At 40.3% G+C, this 22021-nt stretch overlaps 1 protein-coding gene across 2 annotated transcripts in view; it reads left to right on the top strand.

Annotated features, from left to right (window-relative positions):
* GRAMD4 (GRAM domain containing 4) overlaps positions 1–22021 on the top strand; it is a 75535-nt gene that overhangs the window by 41787 nt on the left and 11727 nt on the right. For both annotated transcript variants that reach the window (XM_005481904.4, XM_014275965.3), the window contains exons 4-11: positions 5521–5641; positions 13102–13163; positions 15072–15204; positions 15706–15731; positions 17531–17622; positions 19194–19285; positions 20204–20252; positions 21057–21128. In XM_005481904.4, the coding sequence (XP_005481961.2) occupies positions 5521–5641; positions 13102–13163; positions 15072–15204; positions 15706–15731; positions 17531–17622; positions 19194–19285; positions 20204–20252; positions 21057–21128 (647 nt within the window). The remainder of the gene's footprint in view (positions 1–5520; positions 5642–13101; positions 13164–15071; positions 15205–15705; positions 15732–17530; positions 17623–19193; positions 19286–20203; positions 20253–21056; positions 21129–22021) is intronic.

Below are 22021 nucleotides of genomic sequence, written 5' to 3'. Positions count from 1 at the left end.
GGATTAGAAGAAGCACAGGAACAAATAATGCACAGTTAAGCTCTGTCTAGTTACAACTATGAACTGTGACCATGTCTTCAGAGGAGTATGTAAATTCCAGAGTAAGTGTAAGCAGGAAAAAAACAGGTTAGAGAATTCCATTGCAGGTTCTTCCTCCATCACTGCTTGTTGGTCACACAAATTCTTTGTTTGTCTTTGCTTGATCATAAGTGATGGAGCTGTTCTATGCTTTCACAGCACTGCCATTTGCTGCTGGTTTTAATGGTGACAACTAAAATCTCTTCAGTGTCTCTGCTGATAAAAATATCTGATGTTTTCAGACTCCTGACATTTTGTTAGTAGTGTCATATAGTGGGTTTACCTTGGGACAAAGTTAACATGTTAGCTTTCTGCAGGAATTGGGAGTCTGGCAAGGGTGGAAGCTGCCTGCCCTGGGGACAGCTCCCAGTGTCTAGCTCCATCAGCACAACTGGTGAGATCCAGATTGAAAGTATGTGGCTGGGATTTAATGTGTTTAGTAACAATTAAATAACATGCTTGAACCCTAGTAATGTTCAAAGGGTTGTAAGGAGATTTACCATGGTTAACATAGATGTAGAAGGGTTATTTTTGTCCTGTTAAGTACTGGTGTTTCCCCGTGTAAATATAACAGGGTTACACACATGCTTTTTGCTGTTTCTAGTTTTTAACTCAGATTAAATTCCTTAGATTTAGCAGTAGACTGAATTCAGGTAGCTAGAAACAGTGACTGGCAGTCTCTAGCTCTGCTCTGAAATAAATTTTTGGTCACTTTGTCCCAGAGGGGGATTTTGCAGCATACCTGTAGGTCTGGGAATAAATGGTATTATATAAAACAGCTACAAGGAGGCTCCCTAATCTACCTCCAATCCTGGGATTAGGGGAAACATCCGCTTTACTGCACAAGCAGTTTTGAGTTAGAAATCCAACATTCTGCCGTGCCTCTCTAGCCTGATGTACCATCCTTCTTTTCTAAACACTACTCACATTCTGTTCAGTCTCACCAGAACTAAATACTCAATACTAAACACTTGGGTGTTAAAGTGCTTTTTATCACAACGTTTCTTACAGGTGAGCATTCTGAGGAGCAAACTGATATTTTTCATTTGCTGTAGTGGCTGATGCTGTAAGATGATGCAACAAAACACTGGGTGCTGCTGTCTTGCAGCAGTTTCATGGTATCAACTAAGTTTGAAATGCTAAGTCTTTCAATTTCAGTTGTCAAATCCTAAGAGTTCAGGTGCAGCAGTTCCATTGCACTTCATAGAGGATAAAATGCTGTAGAAAAACTGAAATGGGTAAGTGTTTTTGGTGACCTGTGAGATACATCCCTGATGATGGTGTTTACTATGGGGTCAATTCTCCTAGGGTTTGCAGTGCAATAAGAAATGTAGTGATTACTGTCATTGAAACACCACTGTTGCCTTGTCTGACAGACTTTTATAGCTCATTTTAAAAGAGCTGTAGCATCCAGATATTGTTCTGCTTTTCTACACAAGCTGACTTTGCTAGAGAGCTTCTAAAGCATTTTTTTCAGATTCACGCTTGCTATCAAAACCTAGAGTTACCCAATGTGTAGGTATTTAGAGGTTATTACTGACTTCATAGGCTTCTCTAAGACTCAAGGGCATGGAGAAGGGCATTACTCTAAATTCTCTGCTTTAATACATATTGTGACAAAAATCATAGCTAGCAACTATATGTATGATTTATAACTCAAATATATATATGTGTGTGTGTGTATATGTATAGAAATATATATTGAGCTATTACAAATTCCTGGGAACAATCAATAGTATGGCAGCAACCAAATATGTGTGTACTATTATGGGCTACTGCAAACTTTTCACTAATGAAGCTTTCCAGTAAAACCACAGAAAATGTAATTATGATGGATTATTTATGTGCACATTTACAAATGTTTATATTAGTACCAGTGTCCAGCTTATTGGACAGATTTCAGAATGGGCCAAACCATCCCAGATGTTGGAGGAAACTGTCCTGGGTGAGGGTCCAAGATCTCTTAGAAAGTTTGTGTGAAGGGTTCATCCTGTTTAGGAAAGGAAAAGTATGTGCAGCATGCAAAGTTCTTGGAGAGAGAAGTTGTGTTTTGGATAAAAATTAAGTCATATCAGACAGAAATAAGGAAGTGTAGGACATTATCACTTCAGCAGCCAATAGATGCTGTTAATTTCTATATTTCACCCAGAATAGCCAACACATGTTGTTTTCTGTTCTCTCATGTCAGTTATTTTTCTAGACTGGTTTCTTTTTCCTGCAGGTAATTGCCAATGGCAATTACCAAGTCTTTCTTCCTCAGGATGCTTTCCCTGTTTTTGAGCTACTTTTCAGCTTTTCAGATGAAAAGTGGCTGTTGTGTTTCCTCGTTTTTGTGCTTATCAATGATATCTCAGGGTATCTCAGGTTTCTAAGTACCAGACTTCTCAACAATGCTTCTGGTTCCCAGGTGTAGTTCCCAGGCATACTAGCATTTTCTCTGTCAGTATTTCAGCAGACACTTTCTTCTTTTAGTAATTTCCCCCTCTAGCCATGTCACCTTCATGGCTGCTCACTTCACCTGCGTGTCCAGCTAAGACATGCACTGAACCTCCAGCAATATTTTAATGTTTCTTGCCCTGGATGATATAGTGAGCCATGATGGATGTGCCTGGGAAGGAAATTATGGAAACTGATTAATCTGGAACCTTGAAGCTTGATGTTTCATGTTTTACACTTTGGTGCGTGTGCAGAGGGGAGAGGATGTTTGAATTTTGGCTGACTGAAGATGAAATCCAAGGAGCCCTCCATTCTCAGCATCATGGAGGGTACTCATCTGTAAAACTCAGTAGATAGATACCATGGTGAAATATTCTTATGTATTCTTCTCAGTGGTCTGTGACCTCTGCTCTTTGTAGCCATCTTCAGTCATTCTGCAGGAGGGCTCTTCAGGGACAGAGAAATTTGCTTTAAAAGTGCAGTTCAGCTTGGCCAAATGGTAGATTATTTCAGGGGAGAGAGCAAGGAAGAACTTCCCCCCCTTCCCCTCTCTGTGGCTCCTGTTGCTTAGCAGGCTCAGGAGTATTTAACTAACTGAACACGAAGGTTTTACAGTGCCAGGCCACACTGCTGCCAAAGTAGCAACAAATACTGCTTTAAGGGCTTGATGAGGTGGATTTGAATTGCAGTCATGTATGAGAAAGTTAGGAAATGCTCTGAAATGTGAAGCTATGACAGTCCTTAAGGATTGGATGTTGTATTTTCTTTTGTTTGTTTTACAGGAGTTCTGCCTCTTTCACTGTGCACCCTTTAACTCTGCCTCTTTCCATAAAGAATATTTGGCACTGCTTGTCCTCTTTGGAGGACAAGAGGTACAATTTCTAGAGGTTTTGTTTTGGTTTTAGTAGTACAAGATGTAGCACAGTCAGAACAGCTGGAATTAAGGAAGCTGGAAAATCTGACTTTCAAGGACATTGAGGTTAATTTATAATGTGTGTGGTTTTTTTATGTACACGAAATGCATAGTCACTTCCTCTTTAATCAAACTAAAAATGCGTAATGAAGAATTTTTTTCCCTTTAATGGTCTTGAGAAGATAGTGTCTCTATCAAGCTTTGGAACTTTCTGTGATATCTTCATGATATTGCACAAGCTCCAGTGCATTTGAAGTGCAACAGATGTTTCCCCTCAGCTGTGTGCAGGCTCTTGTTGTGGAACAAGCCCTTGAAAGTTGGGTAAATTAATTATAAATTTAGTTTTCTTGTTGGATTTAGAATTCCTTGTGGATACGTCATTAGGAGCAGCCCCATGTAGAAGTCTGCCCTTCTATCCATATCTGTCCATTTATTGACAGGAGAGACAATGCCTTCTGCAGCAGTGCCATTTCCATTTATTGACAGGAGAGACAATGCCTTCTGCAGCAGTGACATTTCCCTGTCCCACACTTTGGGATTCTCAGTTTTAGTGGCTGGGGGATAACGTGGTGGTTTCTGTGCTCCAGCCCCTCTTCCCAGATTCACCATCTCTCAGTGGAGATGGTAACAGCACTCCATTCTTTTTGGTGGAGCTCAGTTGTAGCCTCACCATGGTTGTCCCCTTGATTTGTGTGTCTTCTTCCCATCTGTCCTAATTCTGTGCTCTGAGGCTCCTACTCTGCTGCAGGACAATCAGCAGAGGGAGAGGTTGGACACCCTGCACAGGGCTTGCTGCAGGGCACAGAGAGTGCATCAGTTCCTCTGGACATTTGCACTACGGCTTCAGACCTCAAGAGCCATGGTGGTTGGAGTCAGTGAGGCTCACATACCAAAATCCTCTGATTATCAAAGATTTAGAAGGCAGTATGTGAGAAAAATAAAAGACATTGTGTAATAACCCTCTGGAGGGTATAAAATGGTGTTCCAGTCTTGTAAAACAATGTAAAAAGCCTGAACCCATTGTGCTTCTAATGGTAGTGGAAGTAGAAAGTTGTTTCTGTTCTGGTTTGCTGGAAACTTGAAATACAACTGCTGTTCTGCTGTTGATTGTTGTAATTGAGCTTAAAAATAATACCAGAGAAAAAGTGTAAAGTAAATTTTGGTTTAAGAAGAAAAAGGAAAAAAAAAAAAAAGAGAGAGATTCCCAATCTTATTTTGGCCATGTCTCATGTATGCCTATCTGGGAAAAGCTGTCAGTAATAGTGACCCCATTTTAGCTCTAGAGTAAAATAAGGTCATGAGCAAGGACACTGCCAGTGACAAAAAGCAAGGCTAATTAGCCACAAAAACGCCTTATACTTACTTGATACTAACTTCTTGTGAAAAATATTGTGAGAGTGTGTATGTGTTTGTATAAGTAAATATGTGAGTATATTTATATATATAATTATTACATGGAAGTTAGTAGTTTTTACATTTTTCCAAAAACCTTGGAAAAGTGTAAAAATTTTAACTTAGTTTCTTGTTTCACAACCCTTTCTTAAAATTATAAGGTGCTGAGGCTCATAGAGGCACCCTCTGACCTAGTGCCAGGAATTGAAGGGAATGGGTTTATATGGCATCATATAACTTTTTGAGTTTATGGTTTTGTGTTTTTCTACCCCCAGACATGAGGGAAGAAAACAGATACTTTTTTTGTTGTTGTTATGATCACTGCATTTAGCAATAGGCAGCATTTCCTGCTGATTATTTCTTTGGGGAATGAAGAGTATGCCATGTTTAAGTAAAGATATCTTGTACCAAGGGCTTATTTTGCATCTTGAAAAGAAAACTTTGGAGCTATTTTTCTCCTTGCTTAACAATTGTAATGAAACATTTTGTACCTGATACAGCTGTGTGCTTTTTATGAAGTCTGTCTAGCCCTTGAATACTTGTTGTTTGTTTTTTTTTTTTTTTTTCTGGTGAACATATTTGGTATAGCACAGCTAAAAAATCCCCCACACCGAATCTGTCATAATTAGATTTTTAAATTTCATATAGAAATACTTCAGGGTAACTAAATCTTTATCTTCTTCTTCTTCTTTAATTAACAGAGGAGGAGCTCAGGAAGCTGAGAGAAGAAACAAACGCTGAAACATTAAGGCAGGAGCTAGAAAAGGAACGGCAGAGAAGATTAGAACTAGAACAAAGAGTCAATGAAGTACTTAAAGCAAGGTAAGAGAAACATCTTCACTGTAGAGCTCAAAGCCACTTGAGATCTCTGTCTGTCTCTGGGAAGTGCTGGTAAAAGCATCTGTTTCCAGCCCAGGTGCTCTTAAAATAAATTACTGGTCACAGAGAGAGCAGCTGTCTGTGTTGTCATGTAAAATGACATCATTAACATCCATGTACATATAAGTTACTTGCCATACATGCTGCTGTAGCTATAGAAGTGCCATGACACTTTCTAGTTGAGATATTTTTCATTTCACCTCTTCTGATGCTCTCCCTCTGGGATCTTGCCTTCCTGGAGCCACTGAATGCCAGAGCCTTTGCCATGCCATTGCAAATGCTTATCCTTCTCAAAACCTGTGTCTTCTCCAGACTGTCCAGTCTTTGTTACTCTTAATCTAGCAGCTGCAAGGATGTCCCAGTGCCACAGCAAAGCCCTAAAAACATGTGAGTAACTGGAATTTGAGCTTTTCTTGCCACTGCAGTGACAGATGGAAACACTCCCCATGCTTCTAGGTCCTTTCAGGTCCTTTCACGCCCATTTCAAGGACATCCATTTTGATGACGCAAAGCATCGCATTTGATGTAGTCACTCCTTACTCTGCTTAGCTACACAGATCACCAGACCACAGCAGCTGCTTGTGGCTGGTTGTTTAGACCCCTTGTGTGTGGAGCTGCCTGTTGTACCTTGCCCAGCAGGAGCTGAGATTCCTGGGCTGGGAGCAGGATCTCTGTCTCACCACTCAGTGCTGTCACAGGACACAGTGCAGGCTGAGTTGGTGATCACGTGCTAAGCACTGCCACTTACTTAGAGGTGACAAGCAAGAGCAGACAGGCAAAATGTTTTGCTTGGATATGCAATTTCCCAGTGCCATGCAAATTCTTCCCAGCCTCCCACTTCATTCAGTACTCAGGTGTAAAAATACCTTCCCTCTCAGGCCAGTCCACATCCACTGGTAGCAATGGAAGTAGGGGCTATTTATAGGAAACATGTGCTCCTACTTTCTTTCTGTTCTCTGTCTGCCTGCTGCTCCCATGAAATCATAGAATTATTTAGTTTGGAAAAGACCTTTAGGACCATCAAGTCCAACCATTAACCCAGCACTGCTGAAGCCACCAATACACCATGCAGTCCAGAGCCACATCCACCTCTCTTAAATACCCCCAGGGATGGTGACTCAACTACATCCCTTGGTAGCCTGTTCCAGTGCTTGAGAACCCTTTTGGTGAAGGAATTTTTCCTAATACCAAGTCTAAAACTCCCCAGTGCAACTTGAGGTCATTTCTTTTTGTCCTATAGCTTGTTACGTGGGAGAAGAGGTTGACCCCCACCTAGCTACAAACTCCTTTCAGGCAGCTGTAGCCAGCAGTGAGATCTCCCCTGAGCCTCCTTTTCTCCAGGCTAAGCAGCCCCTGCACCCCCAGCCACTCATTGTAAACATACACATACCCTTTATTTAAGGCTGTCAGAAGGTACATTGCTGTCTTTCACTTCAGTCTCTGTTGGCAGACCTGTTATCCATGAATTTATTTAACACTGTTAATTGCTGGAGCTATCTTCTTCTGGAAACTGTGGAGACAATGCCTTACAGAAGTCCCCACTTAACTCTAAAGAAACATTTTATTTGCTTTCCTTTATAACAGATTTTATAGTGGTTTCAAGAAGTGCCCCATAGTTACAGAATGGTAAGATTTGATGAATTACTGTTCAGCATTTAGTTTATTTGCCATCCTTAATGAGTCCTTTCTTCTCTTACATTCTCTCCAGACTAAAGAGTTCCAGCTTTTTCACTGTCTCTTTAAGAGTACTCCATCCCCTTCATCCATTCAGTTGCCATTCTTTAACTGTTTTAAGAGTTTGAACAGTATTCAGTGTTGGTGCACCAAGGCTTTAGCTAAAAGATAGATTAGGCCTTCCCTCTATTCTCAGTACCTACTACAGTGGGATTTTTTCAGGTGATATTTCACAGTGATGGTTTTCCAAAATCACTGGTTCTTTGCAGGGTTGGTCTATGTGAAATCTTTGACCTGTGCTGCCAAGTCAGCTTAGAAGGGGCTCTCCAAGGTCCTTGTGAGGAGTCTGGTTCCCACCCAGCACCACAACTGTGCAGTGGGAAGTTGGCTCAAACTGCTCTCATCTGGACTTTTTTGGAGTGACATTTTAAAGTTGCTCTTACAGCTGGGATGTGAGAGTGCATTTTTATTGCCTGTGCTGGTTGGTCTGGCTGTGTGTCTGGACTGGTACTGCCTGTTAGAGTGGACAGCTGAGGAGGAGAAGCTTGAGCTTGTTGTGTGCTGAGAGTATCAGCTGGCAGTGACAGCTGTGCAGAGCACTGAGCCTTGTTCCCTGCTCTTGGTAGGTGAAACTGATGCTTCGGGAAAGGATCATTTCTCACCTGTGACTTGCTGCCTTGAAGAAATTGCTTGAGATGCAAATTCCATGTCTGTAAAGCTGGCACAGCTTTGTCCCAAGGGCTGTGCCGGCACTCCAGGCCATGCACAGAGAAGGGGACAGGGATCTCCTCATGGCTGTGAGTCCTGGAGGAGGATGAGGAGCTCTGGTTCTGCACAATGGTACTCATCATCCTGCTCTGTTTCACAATAATAAGGCTGACTCAGGTCTCATCTGGCCCACTGCAGCTTATCAGCACAGGTTTTACAGAGAGAAGAGATGGACAGTCTTTGTTTATCAGTGTTTGTGTCAACATCTGTACCTTGTTGGGTTGTGAACAGGAGCAAACCTTTAGCAGGAGTGAGATTGCTAAATTAAGGTAGGATGACATGGCTCCCTGAGTGCTATTTAGATACCCTAAGGATTGCATTAGTCCTGTCAGCCTGGGTATTGCACTTGGGGATTACATTCAGCCAATTATCCTCTCCACTGAAGTGCTTCTCTAACTGCTCTTACTACTATTTCAGCCTCTTTGTGGCAGGCAGGATGCATAAGGTGACAACAAAATAAGACTTTGAAATTTTTTTGGTTTCTACCTAGGAGGAGAACAATTTGTTTGTCCATTATTTTTCCTTAACTTGTGCTTTATTGTGTGAAGTTCTTCACTGCTTACTATATTTTGCATCTCATTGTGGACATTTAAAAATACTTTTATTAAGACTACAAGGGAAATGTTGGCTTACATAGTCAAATATGTAATAGCCCAATTAAATATGGGCTGATGGAAATTTAATTTGGTTAAGCAAAGTAATATTTATTAATAAATAAATATGGCCTCATGGAAATTTAATTTTATTAAGCAAAGTAACTGCAGCAAGTTCTCTCTGGTTATGTCAAATTCATCCTGCTTCTAAGGTTATTGTTAGCAGTATTAAAATAGAGATTCATATGTCCCCTGGTAGGGGAAGGAGCAGCTTTGTGGTACTCAGTTGAAGGCTGGGGTTTGCATGTACTGTTCTTTTTGCTTGCAGAAGTAAACTAATGCTAATAAAAATCAAACTGTGCTCTGGTATAAGAAAGAAATTATTTTAAAAGTTGCAGTATTCAAAAGTATTTTTGAGGCAGATAATACATGTATCAATATAAAAAATGATGAAAAATATTAGGCAAGGAGAAAACAAGTTCAAAATCTAAATTTTTTTTTTTCTAGTGAAGAACGTGAGCTTCCTTCATTGAGGTCACAGTTGTGCACGGGGAAGAGGATAGAGTGGAAGAAGAGGATTTTTGGTGCTTTTGTTTGTCATGGTGTTTATTGTTTGTATATGTGATTATTCAGAAATACAGTGGCCTCAGCTGAAGTTTTCCACAGATACAGTTCAGAATATCCCAGCATTTGGTATGGCAGCTGAAGCTTATGACATGTTGTGAGCAGAATGATGCATAAATAATCTGGAATAGTTTGTGTGAGCTGTAACTGACATATTTTGCAAATTGTGAGCTACAGTCATGCAGAAAAGAAAAATAACAAAAAGTTTTGCAACACCATTTACCAGCAGCTTGTGACTTATGCAGCACACCTTGTTTTTAGTACCATTGTGAACTATTTTTACAAGGACCAAATAGACAATGCTTCTGCATAAATCACTGTTCCTTCATTGTAGATGAGAATAGCAAGGGCTTCTAAAATGTTTGGTGTGTTTTAATGGGAAGGAGATAGAAAACATGAAAATTATTTAACTTGGTTTTTTAACAGCTCTTCAGGGTAAGAAGCCATGCATACCTGAAAGATATTTTTAAAGTAGGCTCAGAAAACACCTGCTTATTTTTGCATGTATGAGGTTGGAATGTGCTTTTGATGGAAGTACACACATATTCAGGTTTGAGCATTAGGAAGAGTGTTAACAGCCTTGAGTGTCTTTTGCAACAGTGGTTGAAAAACTGGTGGTGGGTTGCTTGTGAACTTGGAGTTAGCCTGTGGGAATATGCTTTGAATATGTCTGAGAACATCATGGCAGTGACTGCACCTCTTGTGTCCAACAATTCTGGTCTGCATCCAGTTTTTTGGGGGAGTCTTTTGATTCAGACATCTCAACTTGCAGCTGTATTCAGGGCCTAATATGCATAAACAAAAATGTTTATTTTAGGGAAATGGTCTTCAGTGTCAAGGTTCCCTTAACTTTTGTGTTATGCTTGCAACTAAATAATTAAATAACATTTGGGTGCTGTTCTGTGGGGCAGCACTGAATGGACACTGCATCAGAGTGTGCTAGTTGCTTTTGAGAGGTACATGTGACCTGGTCATGAACAGCTCTAATATTAATTAATATTGATGCTTCCCTGACCTCAGTATATTAAAATAAACAAAAAAGACAGTTTGTGTTTGTCTCCTCCACTGTCTGAGGTTGCTCTTATCTGTTTCAAACAGCTGTGCTTTAAATGGCTGCAATCTTTAGTTGCATAAAGATGACCTAACTTCATGTTGAGGATGTTTTGGTGTTACATCGTTTTTCTGGCTAGAAAGTGTGTCCAAGAGGAATTAATGCAGCTTGTTTTCGTAGGTTCAGGCTGCTGTTAGGAAGCCCACATAGGAACACAGTGTTGTTCTGGGGACTGTTTGTTTTTCAGTCCTCTAAATTATGTCTGGCATGAAGAGTGGTTCAGAAACCTGGAAAGATAATTTCTTCCCTCTGTCAGTGGTGGTCTTGATGAACTGGATGGTTCAACATGACCTGGTTTTACAATTGAACTTCCCAGTAGGTGTGCAAGCCCAAACAATGAATTCTGAGCTTCCTGTCACAGATCTGTCTGAAGTGGCTAATTATAACCTGATTCACAGGTGCAGTAATGAGCTGTCATTAACCTGATGACTTGTAAAGGTCAGGTTCTTCATGGGGAAGAAGTAACAGGCAGATGGCAAGTAAGACATTGCCAGAGAAATGAAACAAAAGCACCAAGAAGGGCCAAAGCCAACTGTCACGTGCTCCTGATGGAGCCCAGTAAGGCTCCTGTACAGAGCTACTTCTTGGTGAGATTTTCTTGATTTTTTGCCCAAGAAACATGGGGAGTAATGATGCTGTGCTGCTTTTGAAAATACATCCCAGCATGTCAAAGGAAGACCCAGCCTGAACACTCTGACAGCTGACAGTGCTGGGATCTCATCTTGGCTCTGTCCCAGGAGTTCCCCAGGAGTTCTGGTGTGACACCACCGCAGCCAGTGCCTCCACACAGCTGGAATGGCTTGTTAATGACCACCTCCTTTCCACCTAAATGTGGCTTCAGCTGCAGTGAAGCACAGCCCAAATGACAGATTTCAGCTGAAACGCTCAATATGTGGTGTAACCATCTGATGTGTGGCTGGTGGAGGAAAACAAGATACCACTGTATAAGAGTTGGTGCAAATTTGATCATGTTTGTTGCTGTCTATCTTTTGAGAGCTGGAAATGGAGGAGATGCAAGGGTATGGGAGAAGAAGCAAGAATAGGAGGAGTTTTTAGATGAGGAACCTGTGACTTATATAGAAATTGGAGTAAAATGGCACAGGAACCAAAGTTAAAGTTTAGCTAAGGAAAATAAATTGATGACATTTCAGGTGACTTTCAAAAGTCTTTCTGCTGCAAATACAGAAGCCATGGGGAAAAGTCCTGTCAAATCATGAAAGCTAGTGTCTTTCAAAGCAAAAACCATTGAATTCAGCTCATTAATACCAATAAATGTCGAACTGTAATTCATAAATCAGTAAACTACTTCTAAATGTTCTTTTTAGAAATGAAAAAGGATGTGGAAAACTCATTAAGGACTGGGAATGCTTAGGAAGGAAGGGATGTAACAAGTTCTGCAGTTTCTCCGTCATGTTCATTGATGTATGATCGTGTTGAGCAGCACACAGTAGTAATGACCTTTTCCATGTGCAGGCAATAGTGATATCTTTTCCTAACATCCTTTCTAGAGGAACAGCAGGAGAGAGGAGTGTATGTCCATCTGTATTGCTGCAGTCTGCCCTGTGCAGTGGGATTCCCTCCTCTTGCTCTTTATTTCCTGACCATGTTTCACTTGGTTCCCTTTCTGAGGAGCAAAAGATGAAAGGAACATTTGAAAATGCTTACATTGCCTGATAAATGAAATTGCACAACTGCCACTTTTATTTCAAGAAGTAATCTTTCCAATCATACAACTCCCTGTCAAAGCTTGCTGTGGCTGGTGTTATGTTGTCAAAGCTCCTGCTTCCTTAGAAAAATCTTTCTGTATGATATCTGCATGGATGAATGAAGACTTTGGGGCTGAAGCCTGAAGTATTCTCAACACAGGTTGGCAGTTGGAGGCTGTGTACAAATGTAGTTTGAGGCCTTGCACATGTGCAGAATGCCAAAAGCATTTGTGTTTTAAAAAATCTGTTCACTTTTAATGGATGAGAATATTCTTGAGTCATTTTGAAAGGTGAGACCAATGATGCCAGCTTCCTGACATGTATTTTTAGAATATTTTTGTTGCAGTTTTTCAGGCTATTTCGATTTCTCAAGTTATTTTTCAAATTGGTTGTGATCTGTGTATTTTGAGAGTTTACAACATGGCATTTTAAATCATTCTTAACACCTGTTCCTCTTGTGAAGTTGTTTGACCCTAGTATCAATGGCAGGATTAAAGATTTGTGTGTTAAATTGTGGTTTTGTTCTGCTGCTGTGGTTATTATCAACTTGTGATATAGAATCCCTTTTAATTTATTGCTGTGGGAAGAGTCATGGCTCTGAAGAATTTTCCTGGCAGGCATTGCAATGAATATACCACACAAAGGCATAAATAATGCAAGAAATTTAATACTACATTGTTGAGCAGTTGTAAGGTGAATTGGAGCTGTTGGTGACAGGAATGGCTAAACCCCACCTCACAGTGGGTGGCATTTCCCAGGATCTGAAGTACAGTGAATATTTTGAGTCTTGTGAAAGGGTGTAAGCTGGGTTTTCATGATTGTATAATCTCAGCTATGGAAACCATGGAAATTCTGGTGTTTCTTTTACCTAAAAAGGAATAAATTCTCCCTCTGTAACATTTCACATTGTTTCTGTTTTCTCTGTAGGGCAGAAGAGGTGCCTGCAGCTCAGCAACCTGCAAAGCCACAGGCACAGGCCAATGGAACAGGTGAGCTTGGTCAGATCTCTAACAGCAGATCTCTAACTTTAGTTCAGTTGGATTTTTTTTTTAAGATCCTTAGAAAATCAAATCTTGCCTCTGAAGAAGCTTTTTATAAATGACAATTCAAGCAACTTCTATCTCTGTACATGATTTTGCATTTACTTTTTGTAGTTGACTTAGCATACATGAGCAAGGAATTTATTGTGTATTGTAAAGCCTTTAGGTATGTAATGAAACCTATTGGCTCACTTCACCTTTCTGGCATACCTTGCTGATCCTTGACTTAGCAGAAGACAGGTGTAATACATAGAAAAAATATTCTGTTTTGTTCTCAATTGCAGAAGGTCTGTTATGCCACTAATCATATTACTACTTCCTTTATCTAAAAGAAGAGACATTCTAGTGAAGGAGTAAGATAAGAGTTAATTAATTTGTTGGACACCTACAATGCCATATACATTTCTCAAGCTGATGCTAATTATGAATTCAATAATGTACTACTGATGTCTGAAAAAACTAAGGCAGCAGTCAAATTCTTAATCTTTCAGTACACTTTTACTTCCCTTCCTACAGCTTGTGATTGAGATTTAGGTTTTTAAATCTGTGGACTAAATCTGAAATTTCCCCTCCCGTACTTCCATAGTGTCAGTGCTTTTTGTTATGAGAGCTACAACCTGACATTTTTTCCCTCTTGTCAAAATCTCTTTCTCAGTATTTTCTGAAGTATTAGCATGTGGGAAGCTACTTCATATTTTTATTCTCAAATAGAAGGGTTGTCCCAGCTGTAAACAGTCACTAGATTCCTTGTTTTTCTATATTTCATTGTCAATCATTAATAAATGGTTTGATTCTATTTTCTGAGCACTAGTGGCTTTTTCTCATAAGCTTAAATGCATCTTTTTGGCTGTTGCAATTGGCTGATGAATCTCCCATGTCTCTGTTTAATCATACATTAATTTAATGGAATTCTGTACTAAATTTGGTCATGGAGTAATTATGACCAGTATCCTTTTGGCGACATTGCTGTATTGAGCTGTGTTTCCAAATAGTCTGTCTGTTCCTTCTAGACCACAATTTTGTGTGTTATAGGTGATTCTTTTGTTCTCACTTGCAGTGCCTTAAGGCTTTTAGCCTGATTTTATTGCCATGTACCCCTTTATTATGTTATTTTTCCACTGAAACTGACGTACAGAAAGTGTGCATCAGTTCATTATTTTGTTGTGTAAGACTTCCCAGGTAGTATTATGACTGTATATTCCATATATAGAATGTGGTATATGCAGCATAATTTCTGAAGGCTGACTTTAGAAAAAAAGAAACTCTGTGGTTTTTTTGTATTGCTCTATAAAGACACACACACACAATCTTTGTGAACTATCAGTGGTTGGAAAGTGGAAGTAAAAATGCCTCTAGCAGAATCTTGCTTATGTTTCCACCTCCCTTTCCTGTCACATCCCTGTGGCTGCAGGGTGTTCTCCAGCTCTCTGCTCAGGAGTGATTTGCTTTGAACTTGCTTTTCTCAAGGTGACCCTTCAGCACAACAGGGAGCACTGAGATTTACATCAGTCTTTCATTTACAGAAGTCTCTTAACCAGAAAATGTTTTTACTGTGTTTGCTAAAAATTACTGTTTGTTAGGATGTTTTACTCTCTGTGCTTTGGGTGATAAGATGCTTCCATGTACTGTCCTAAGAGCAATGCAGGAATCACTTTTAGTTTTATTTTACCAATTTAATGCAGTTGGGTTCCTGTGCAGTGGCACAAGTAAATTGCAAGTTTCCACAGAGTGTTGGTGAAGGATGGGGGAGCTGAGCAAAGTGTGCTTGCCAACAAAGCACCCTGTGTGGGAGTGGGCTGGCATTGGGTAAAGGTGTCTTCTAGCACTATCCTGATACTTAGTGCTTCTTTTTTATAGATAAGAGCTCTCACACAGTCTCCTCAAGACTCCATAAGTGGTTTTGTGATAAATTTGGGGAGTATATTGAGGACTTCAGATTTCAGCCAGAAGAGAATACAGTGGAAACAGAAGAGCCACTTAGTGCTAGAAGGTAAATCCCTAATGTCATTTTGAGAAATTCTTGGTGCCTTTACAAGTTACATTTCTTCTCACTTTTTTTTTTCTTTTTAACCAGCCTTTTGTATGGTTTCAGCAAATGTTTCAATAACAAATAATAACACCAAAAGTACAGAATTACGTCGAAAGTTTTTTGACTACTTTGGACAAAACATGAGATTTTAAGTTTATCTGCTGTGTGAATTAAAATAAGATTTGTATTATTTACCAGGTTTTGTCATATGCCTCCCAGAAACAGTGAACAAAGGCTTAGTTAGGCTGGAGGGCTTTTAAACTTCAGTAGTCAGTCTGATGCAAGGTAGACTGTATTAGTAGAAACACATTTTGTAACAAGAAATAATAAAGAATAGGCAAGAATAAATGCCAGTATAAAGGCTTATAGTTTTGAAGTGTGAAGAGTATTTCAAGGATAAAATGTGCACAAGTGTGCACTAGTTGTCTCTTTAACAAATTGCTTTTATCTATTATTTTTCAGGTTGACTGAAAATATGAGAAGATTAAGTAAGTACTTAGCAGTATTTTATTTGTTGTGTTTATTCTGGTTTCATCTGGGAGAATACTTTTGATTTGTTGTCAGTGGTGTACATGCATTGCCTTCAAAATACCTTTTACAAAATAGTATTAAAGTTAAATTTTGGGTGGTTCCTAAGTTCCACTAGGTTAGCCACAAAATCTAGATTCCTGTTTTCCAGGGAGGCTGACTCAGAGCTCTCCAGAGTGGTGTTGTCACCAGTGATTTCAAGTCTTTCAGGTCTTAATCCTCTCTATGGGCTTGGTGTAGGCTGCTGCAGTAGAGCAGTGGAAGCAGCACTTGAGTCCATGAGCTCTTCCAGTGCCTTGGGTGTGCCCTTCCACTTCTTCATCTGCTGCTTTGGTTGTGCTGCTGAGGCTTAAGGAAATCCAGTGCTTAATTACTTCACTTAGGAAGTGTGTTTGGAATTGCTCAGTCTCAAGCCAAACAAACTGGGACAGCAAGTCAGAGGCTGTCTTGAAGAAAGACTTGGAAAGTTCTGAGTTCTACTGCAAAAGAGGATGAGAGCTTCTGAGGATCTCTGTGCAGGAAGTATAATCATTCTTCTCAGGAAAGGCAAAATTGGTGTGGTCCAGCAGGCACTTTGGTGGCCTTGCAGCAGCCCTCTCCTGTTTCCTTAGCTAGTTTGCCCAGGTAGTGAAAAGGACAAGAGGGTTTTAGGGAGCTGAGGAAGAGCTGCTCTTGCTCTTGCTGGCTGGGTGTGCCTGTGTGTGGGCCTGTCCCACACAGGGCAGTGTCCCATGCAGTGACAGCCAGAGCAGAGTCTGCAGGGTGGCACACAGGCTTCAGGGAGTCATCTGCTGGGTGGCCTGGCTTAGGAAGAGTAAGCAGCAAAGTGCTAGCCATGGCTAGAGTCCTGCAGAGACACAGCCAGGAGATCCAGCCTGGCTTTAATCTAGCTGGTGGAGCAGCAGCAGGGGAGGGAAGGGCTCTGGGTGTTGTCTGCCTGGGCTGTAGTAAAGCCCTTGGTGCTGTTTCCCACAGCATTCCCTGAAGGAAGTGGCTGATCATGGCTTGGATGGTGTACGCTTTGCTGGCCAGAAAACTGGCTGATGGGCAGGCTCAGAGAGTGGTGGGGATGGAGCTACACCCACCTGGTCACAAGTGGTGTTCCCCAGGGCTCAGTACTGGGGTCTGTCCCATTCAGTATCTTTATCAATGATCTGGCCAGCAGCATGGAGTGCTCCCTGTCAGTTTGCGATGACACCAACCTGGACAGGAGTGGTGGGTGGGAAGGCTCTGCAGAGAAAATCATTTAGAGGCATGGTTGAGTGGTGGATTTGGCAATGCTGGGTTAATGGTCAAATGCAGTGATGAGCATAAAGGTCTTTTCCCACCTAAATGATTCTGTGATTCTGGGTTGTTCCTTGGTGGCTTGTACTTCAGTCAGGTTTAATGTACATTGTTTTACAGTGAGACAAACTGACCTGTACAGGGGTCTTTGGGGTGGTGAGAACATGGCTGAGAACAAGCTGCTTTTAGCATCAGGGTACCCTTATAAATGCTGTTGATTTTTTTTTCCTTTGTCTATACTTAAGAGTTGAGACATAATCTTTGTCTTGGATAGCACTTCATTTTTTGGAAATGCATTCTTTATTTGTTCAGTTACATTGGTGGGTTTAATTTTTTTTCATTTGGATAAGCCTTTTTAATCATTACATGTCATGAATATTCCTGTAGTTTTCTAATTTGATTGTTCATAATTTAAAAGTGATTTAACCACTCCCAGCTAATTCTAATACTGTGTTTTTTCTCAACTTCCATTTAGAGAGAGGTGCCAAACCTGTTACAAATTTTTTGAAGAATCTTTCTGCCTTATTAGACTGGTATTCTATCTACACTTCTGCTATTGCCTTTATTGTAAGTTATCCTACTCCTCCCGGAGTAGTAAGAACTTGAAAAAATACATTATTTGCTGAAATTCTTTGAAACTGCCATGTCTGAGTAGGGGTTGTGCTACAGTTCAAGTCAAATCAAAAATGTAATTTCATTTGACACAAAATAACAGTAGTGGTCAGTTTGTTATATATAAAACCAGTTAAATTGTGTTTTCCTGGGTCTCCTGTAGCATAGTTTTGTAATTGTTAAAATAACTTAGAACTGTCTGGGTGTTGTTCATGCCTTTCTCGTTTCCAGTCTCCCAGATCTGGTAATTCAATGGTTACTTCAGCCTCTGCATAGTTTCTTTTTGTCTAGGGCTGAAATGCTGATAGTGGTTACATTTGGTGAGAAGGTATTGTCCCCATCAGGGCTCTTTGCCATTTGATAGGATCATACTGAGGAGAGGCAAAATGCCTTGATTTCATTAAGAATCAATGTGCAAACATAGGTTTATGAGTTAAGTTCAAGCATTTCTCTGCTATCTTAATGAGGTTTGGATGCTGCAAAGAAACCTAAGTATCTAGTGGAGTTTGGATTTGTTTTCCTTCCTCCTATTGTTAATTAAATGATCTAATTTCTTTTCGTCATAGTGTATATGAAATTAATTTCTGTCAAAGGAATTGGCAATAGCTGTGTGGTGAAAATATCACACACCTTTTTGTTAAATAGTAACTCCCTGTAAGTTATGGGCCTTCTGCTATTTTGTATGGCACAGCTGAATGAATATTGAGGAGGAGACTTCCCTCCCAGTGCCCTCTGTCTGTCCCTTCTCCATATCTGCTGGTTTTTCTCTTGCCTTGCCTGGTAAGCCCATGTTTCAGATAAAAACTGAAAGAAGAAACTTGAGCTGTTTTTTTTTTTTTTTTTTTTGAAAGCTCTGGTACCTGGGAGCCAGAGCAAGGTTTCACTTTGTGGTTATCAGTAAAAACCCTAGGGTCTCTCACAGAGACTGTAGTCTCTGTTTTCAGAAGCTGGGTACAGAATACCTTTTGAAGCTTTTTGTGTTTGTACTTTTTACATAAAATAAAACCTGTTTTCCTGCAATCTTTTTCATCTTGGTAAAAATTTTTGATTTAATGGACCTGAAATAATAGAGTGAGAGTTTATCCTGTTGCCCAGTATGGGGCTAGTTGCTGTAACTCCACTTCTGTACCATGGCTTCTGTGCCATTGCTGACCATATCATGGTCATGTAGCAGATTCACAGACTTGAGGGTTTACCTCTTTTTTTTTTTTTTTTTTTTTTTTTTCCCTGCTACCCCTCCAAGTAATTGTAGTGTTGAAAATACCCAGTTCTATCTCTGAGGCAGCTGATGAGAACTAGTGAAGTGTCATCTCTGGAGATCTGGTTCATTCTTAGTTTTGGTTTTGCATTCCTGAGTGTGGGGCCATTGTCAATCACAGAGTGGCTAAAATGTATTAATTTTTTTTATATGAATTGCATGTTTCTGAGCCCAAGAGCACAGTGGGAAGTGGTATTTCATGTAACTCATTGTACCCCAGTTTGTAATCCACACCTCTCTTTGTTTGTTTTTTCTTCTTAATCTGCAGATTTACATGAATGCTGTATGGCATGGCTGGGCCATTCCTATGTTCTTATTTTTAGCAATTTTGAGGTTATCCCTAAATTACCTCATAGCCAGGTATTTGCATAAATACTAGCTTACTCTCTTAAGTAATGCTTTGTTTGAAAGATGTTTTATTATCCTTGCACTGAGTTATAAACTGCTACCTTTTCTTACATTTAACACAGGGAAATTCAAACCCAAATACCCTAAGGGTCATTGCTCAGTTTCTATAATCTTTTACTATTATTGGGAATTATCTTTGTATCCTGTGGCTTGGGTTATCATAAACAATGTTGCATGCTCTAAGACAAATCCCTCAGCACACTGAAATTCTAATATTTCTAATTCTGTGGTGTTTAGAGTACTTGAAGAACATCACCTTCAATACTGAAGCTTGCTGTTTTTCCCAGCAGAGAATGTTCACCTAGGCCTAAAATGGCAGTTTTGCCTTTTTCCATAGCTCTTGAAATACTTTATCCAAAGTATCTTCCAGTTGTAAAGTCAATCTCTTCTAAAAATTAAGTCTGGGTGTTTGTTTTTTTTTTAAATGCACCTTAAAATGGTGTAGATTACTTTAATGTTCATGTTGTAAACTACTTTTCTGACTTTTTAATTGATATCTTGTTTGATATTGTATTCCCTGGAAATGGCTGGTAGCAAATAGGCTTCTGAATAAGTTGATGTAATTTTCTTTGCATGAGAAAATAAGAGAAAATATTCCTAATCCTTTACTCCATGCACACCATTAAGTTTTGTTGTAAAACCCACAAGTAGTGATTCTGTTTAGTATTCACTTAACTAATATTTTTAAAGCTGGCTGTTGTTGGCCACTTGTTCTTCTGTTATATTGTGGGTTCTTTGTTAATTTGGGGATTACATTATTTGCTTTTAAGCCATAAGTGCTTATTGTAGAAAACTGCTTTGTTACCTTTTACAAACAAGCCGTGTTGATGGATGGAGTTCTTGCTCTCTAACTATTTCCATCATTCCTAGGGGTTGGAGGATACAGTGGAGCATTGTGCCTGAAGTTTCTGAACAGATGGTAGGTCTTTGATCAGCTTCACCTGTATGCCTGTAGAAAAAATTGCACCTTTAAACCTTCCTCTGTGTTTGTGTGGGTAGCTGGAAAGGACGGAAGAGCAAGCTGCAGCTACATTTTTTTTTTCTCTTGTAATTTAAAAGTCTTTAGCACTCTTGGGTTCACATGCTTCACCCTAAAAATATTCCAAACTTAAAACACATTTCTGAAATTAATTTTAATTTGTCAGCTTGGACCAAATTAGGTCCTGTGGGATCTTCAAGAGGTCTTGCATTCTGTTTTCTTTAAGAACATCACGTCCATCTGTTAACTCAGCATTGCCAGCCCCATCACTGGGTCTGGGTACACATCCCTGAGTGACAGATCTAAGTGTCACTGTAATACTTCCAGGGATAGTGACTCCACTTCCCTGGGCAGCCTGTTTCAAGGCTTGGCAACCCTCCTAATGAACAAATTTTTCTGAATAGTCAATCTACATCTCCCCTAGCAAAATTTGAGGCCATTTCCTCTTGGTCTGTCACTTGTTACCTGGCGGTGAAGACTGGCCCCACACCTCATCACAACCTCCTTTCAGATAGTTGTAGATAAGGATAAAGTCTCCCCTGAGCCTCCCAAAGCATTGAAAACTAACAATAACCAGCACTGAAAGACATAAAAATGGCTCTGAAACAAGGGAGGAAAATGGTAAATGTAGAGACTGTTAAAAGTGAGATGAGTATTGCTGAGAATGTTGAGGAGTCACCTTGTTCTGTAAAAACACATTTTATCTGTGCTGCTAATCAATGGATTGTCTCTTTCTTGCTTAAGGAGCCCCCAAAAGAGGACCTGACCGTGTCTGAGAAGTTCCAGCTTGTTCTGGATGTGGCTCAGAAGGCTCAGGTACTGTGCTGCTTTCTGGCTGCCTCCTTGGGAGCAAGGGAGTTCATGCTCCAGGTGGTCAAAGGAGATTGTTAGGCAGCATGTGAAAACAAATGCTTAAAGAAGAAATACTTCTCTTGCAAAGGGAGCTTTACCTGTGAGCAGTGGAGATCTCAGTAAGATTCCTGGAGTTTCTGAAATGCCATGGTGCTTCAGAGGATGGGTTGAGGTTCCCTGACTGCAGCTCTGAGCAAGCTCTGGAGGGGAACAGAAGCAACTTCTCACAGTTTCCTACCTTATGTATCATAGAAGCTTCTGATAAAGTAGATTGGGTGGTGAATCTTCAAAATGTACTGGACTGTGGATCCATATCACAAATCTGCTAGTCACAAAACTGATGTAGGAGACTCTGTTCCTTTAATATTTAGCTGAAGGCTGTGATCTGTTTGGCTGTGTCAATTCAGCAGTTTGCACTTAATCTCTAAAACAGCATGTTTTAAAAAGCTCCAACCCCTCCAAGCCTTGAAATCTGCTGGTGAGGCTGAAGGAAGGTTTTCTCCCAGTTCCCTGAGCTGGCTGAGGTGGCAGCTGAGTGGCTGCAGCCCTGTGCCCTGCTTGCTGCTGTGCTGCTGTCAAAAGGGCTTTGACCTTCCCTGCTGACTGTGGCTGCTCTGCTCCTCCCTCCTGCTGGGGTGGTGCCTGTGTTCGTATGAACACCTTCGGAAATTTATTGGGAAGGTGAAATTTTCAGGTGCTCTGACAGTAAGGATTGGTCAGAGAGTATGGCCTGAGTCCTGAGCAGGGGTCAGTTGCCTCCCCATTTGTTGGAATTAGTTGAAATCTGCTGTCTCCAATGGTTTATTATAAAAACTGATAATGGTCTGTTTCCAAGAAGCTGATAGTCCTTTTGATGA

This window comes from Zonotrichia albicollis, chromosome 4 (assembly GCF_047830755.1).
Source record: "Zonotrichia albicollis isolate bZonAlb1 chromosome 4, bZonAlb1.hap1, whole genome shotgun sequence".
Classification (NCBI taxonomy): domain Eukaryota; kingdom Metazoa; phylum Chordata; class Aves; order Passeriformes; family Passerellidae; genus Zonotrichia; species Zonotrichia albicollis.
This window is presented reverse-complemented; position numbering and strand designations above follow the sequence as displayed.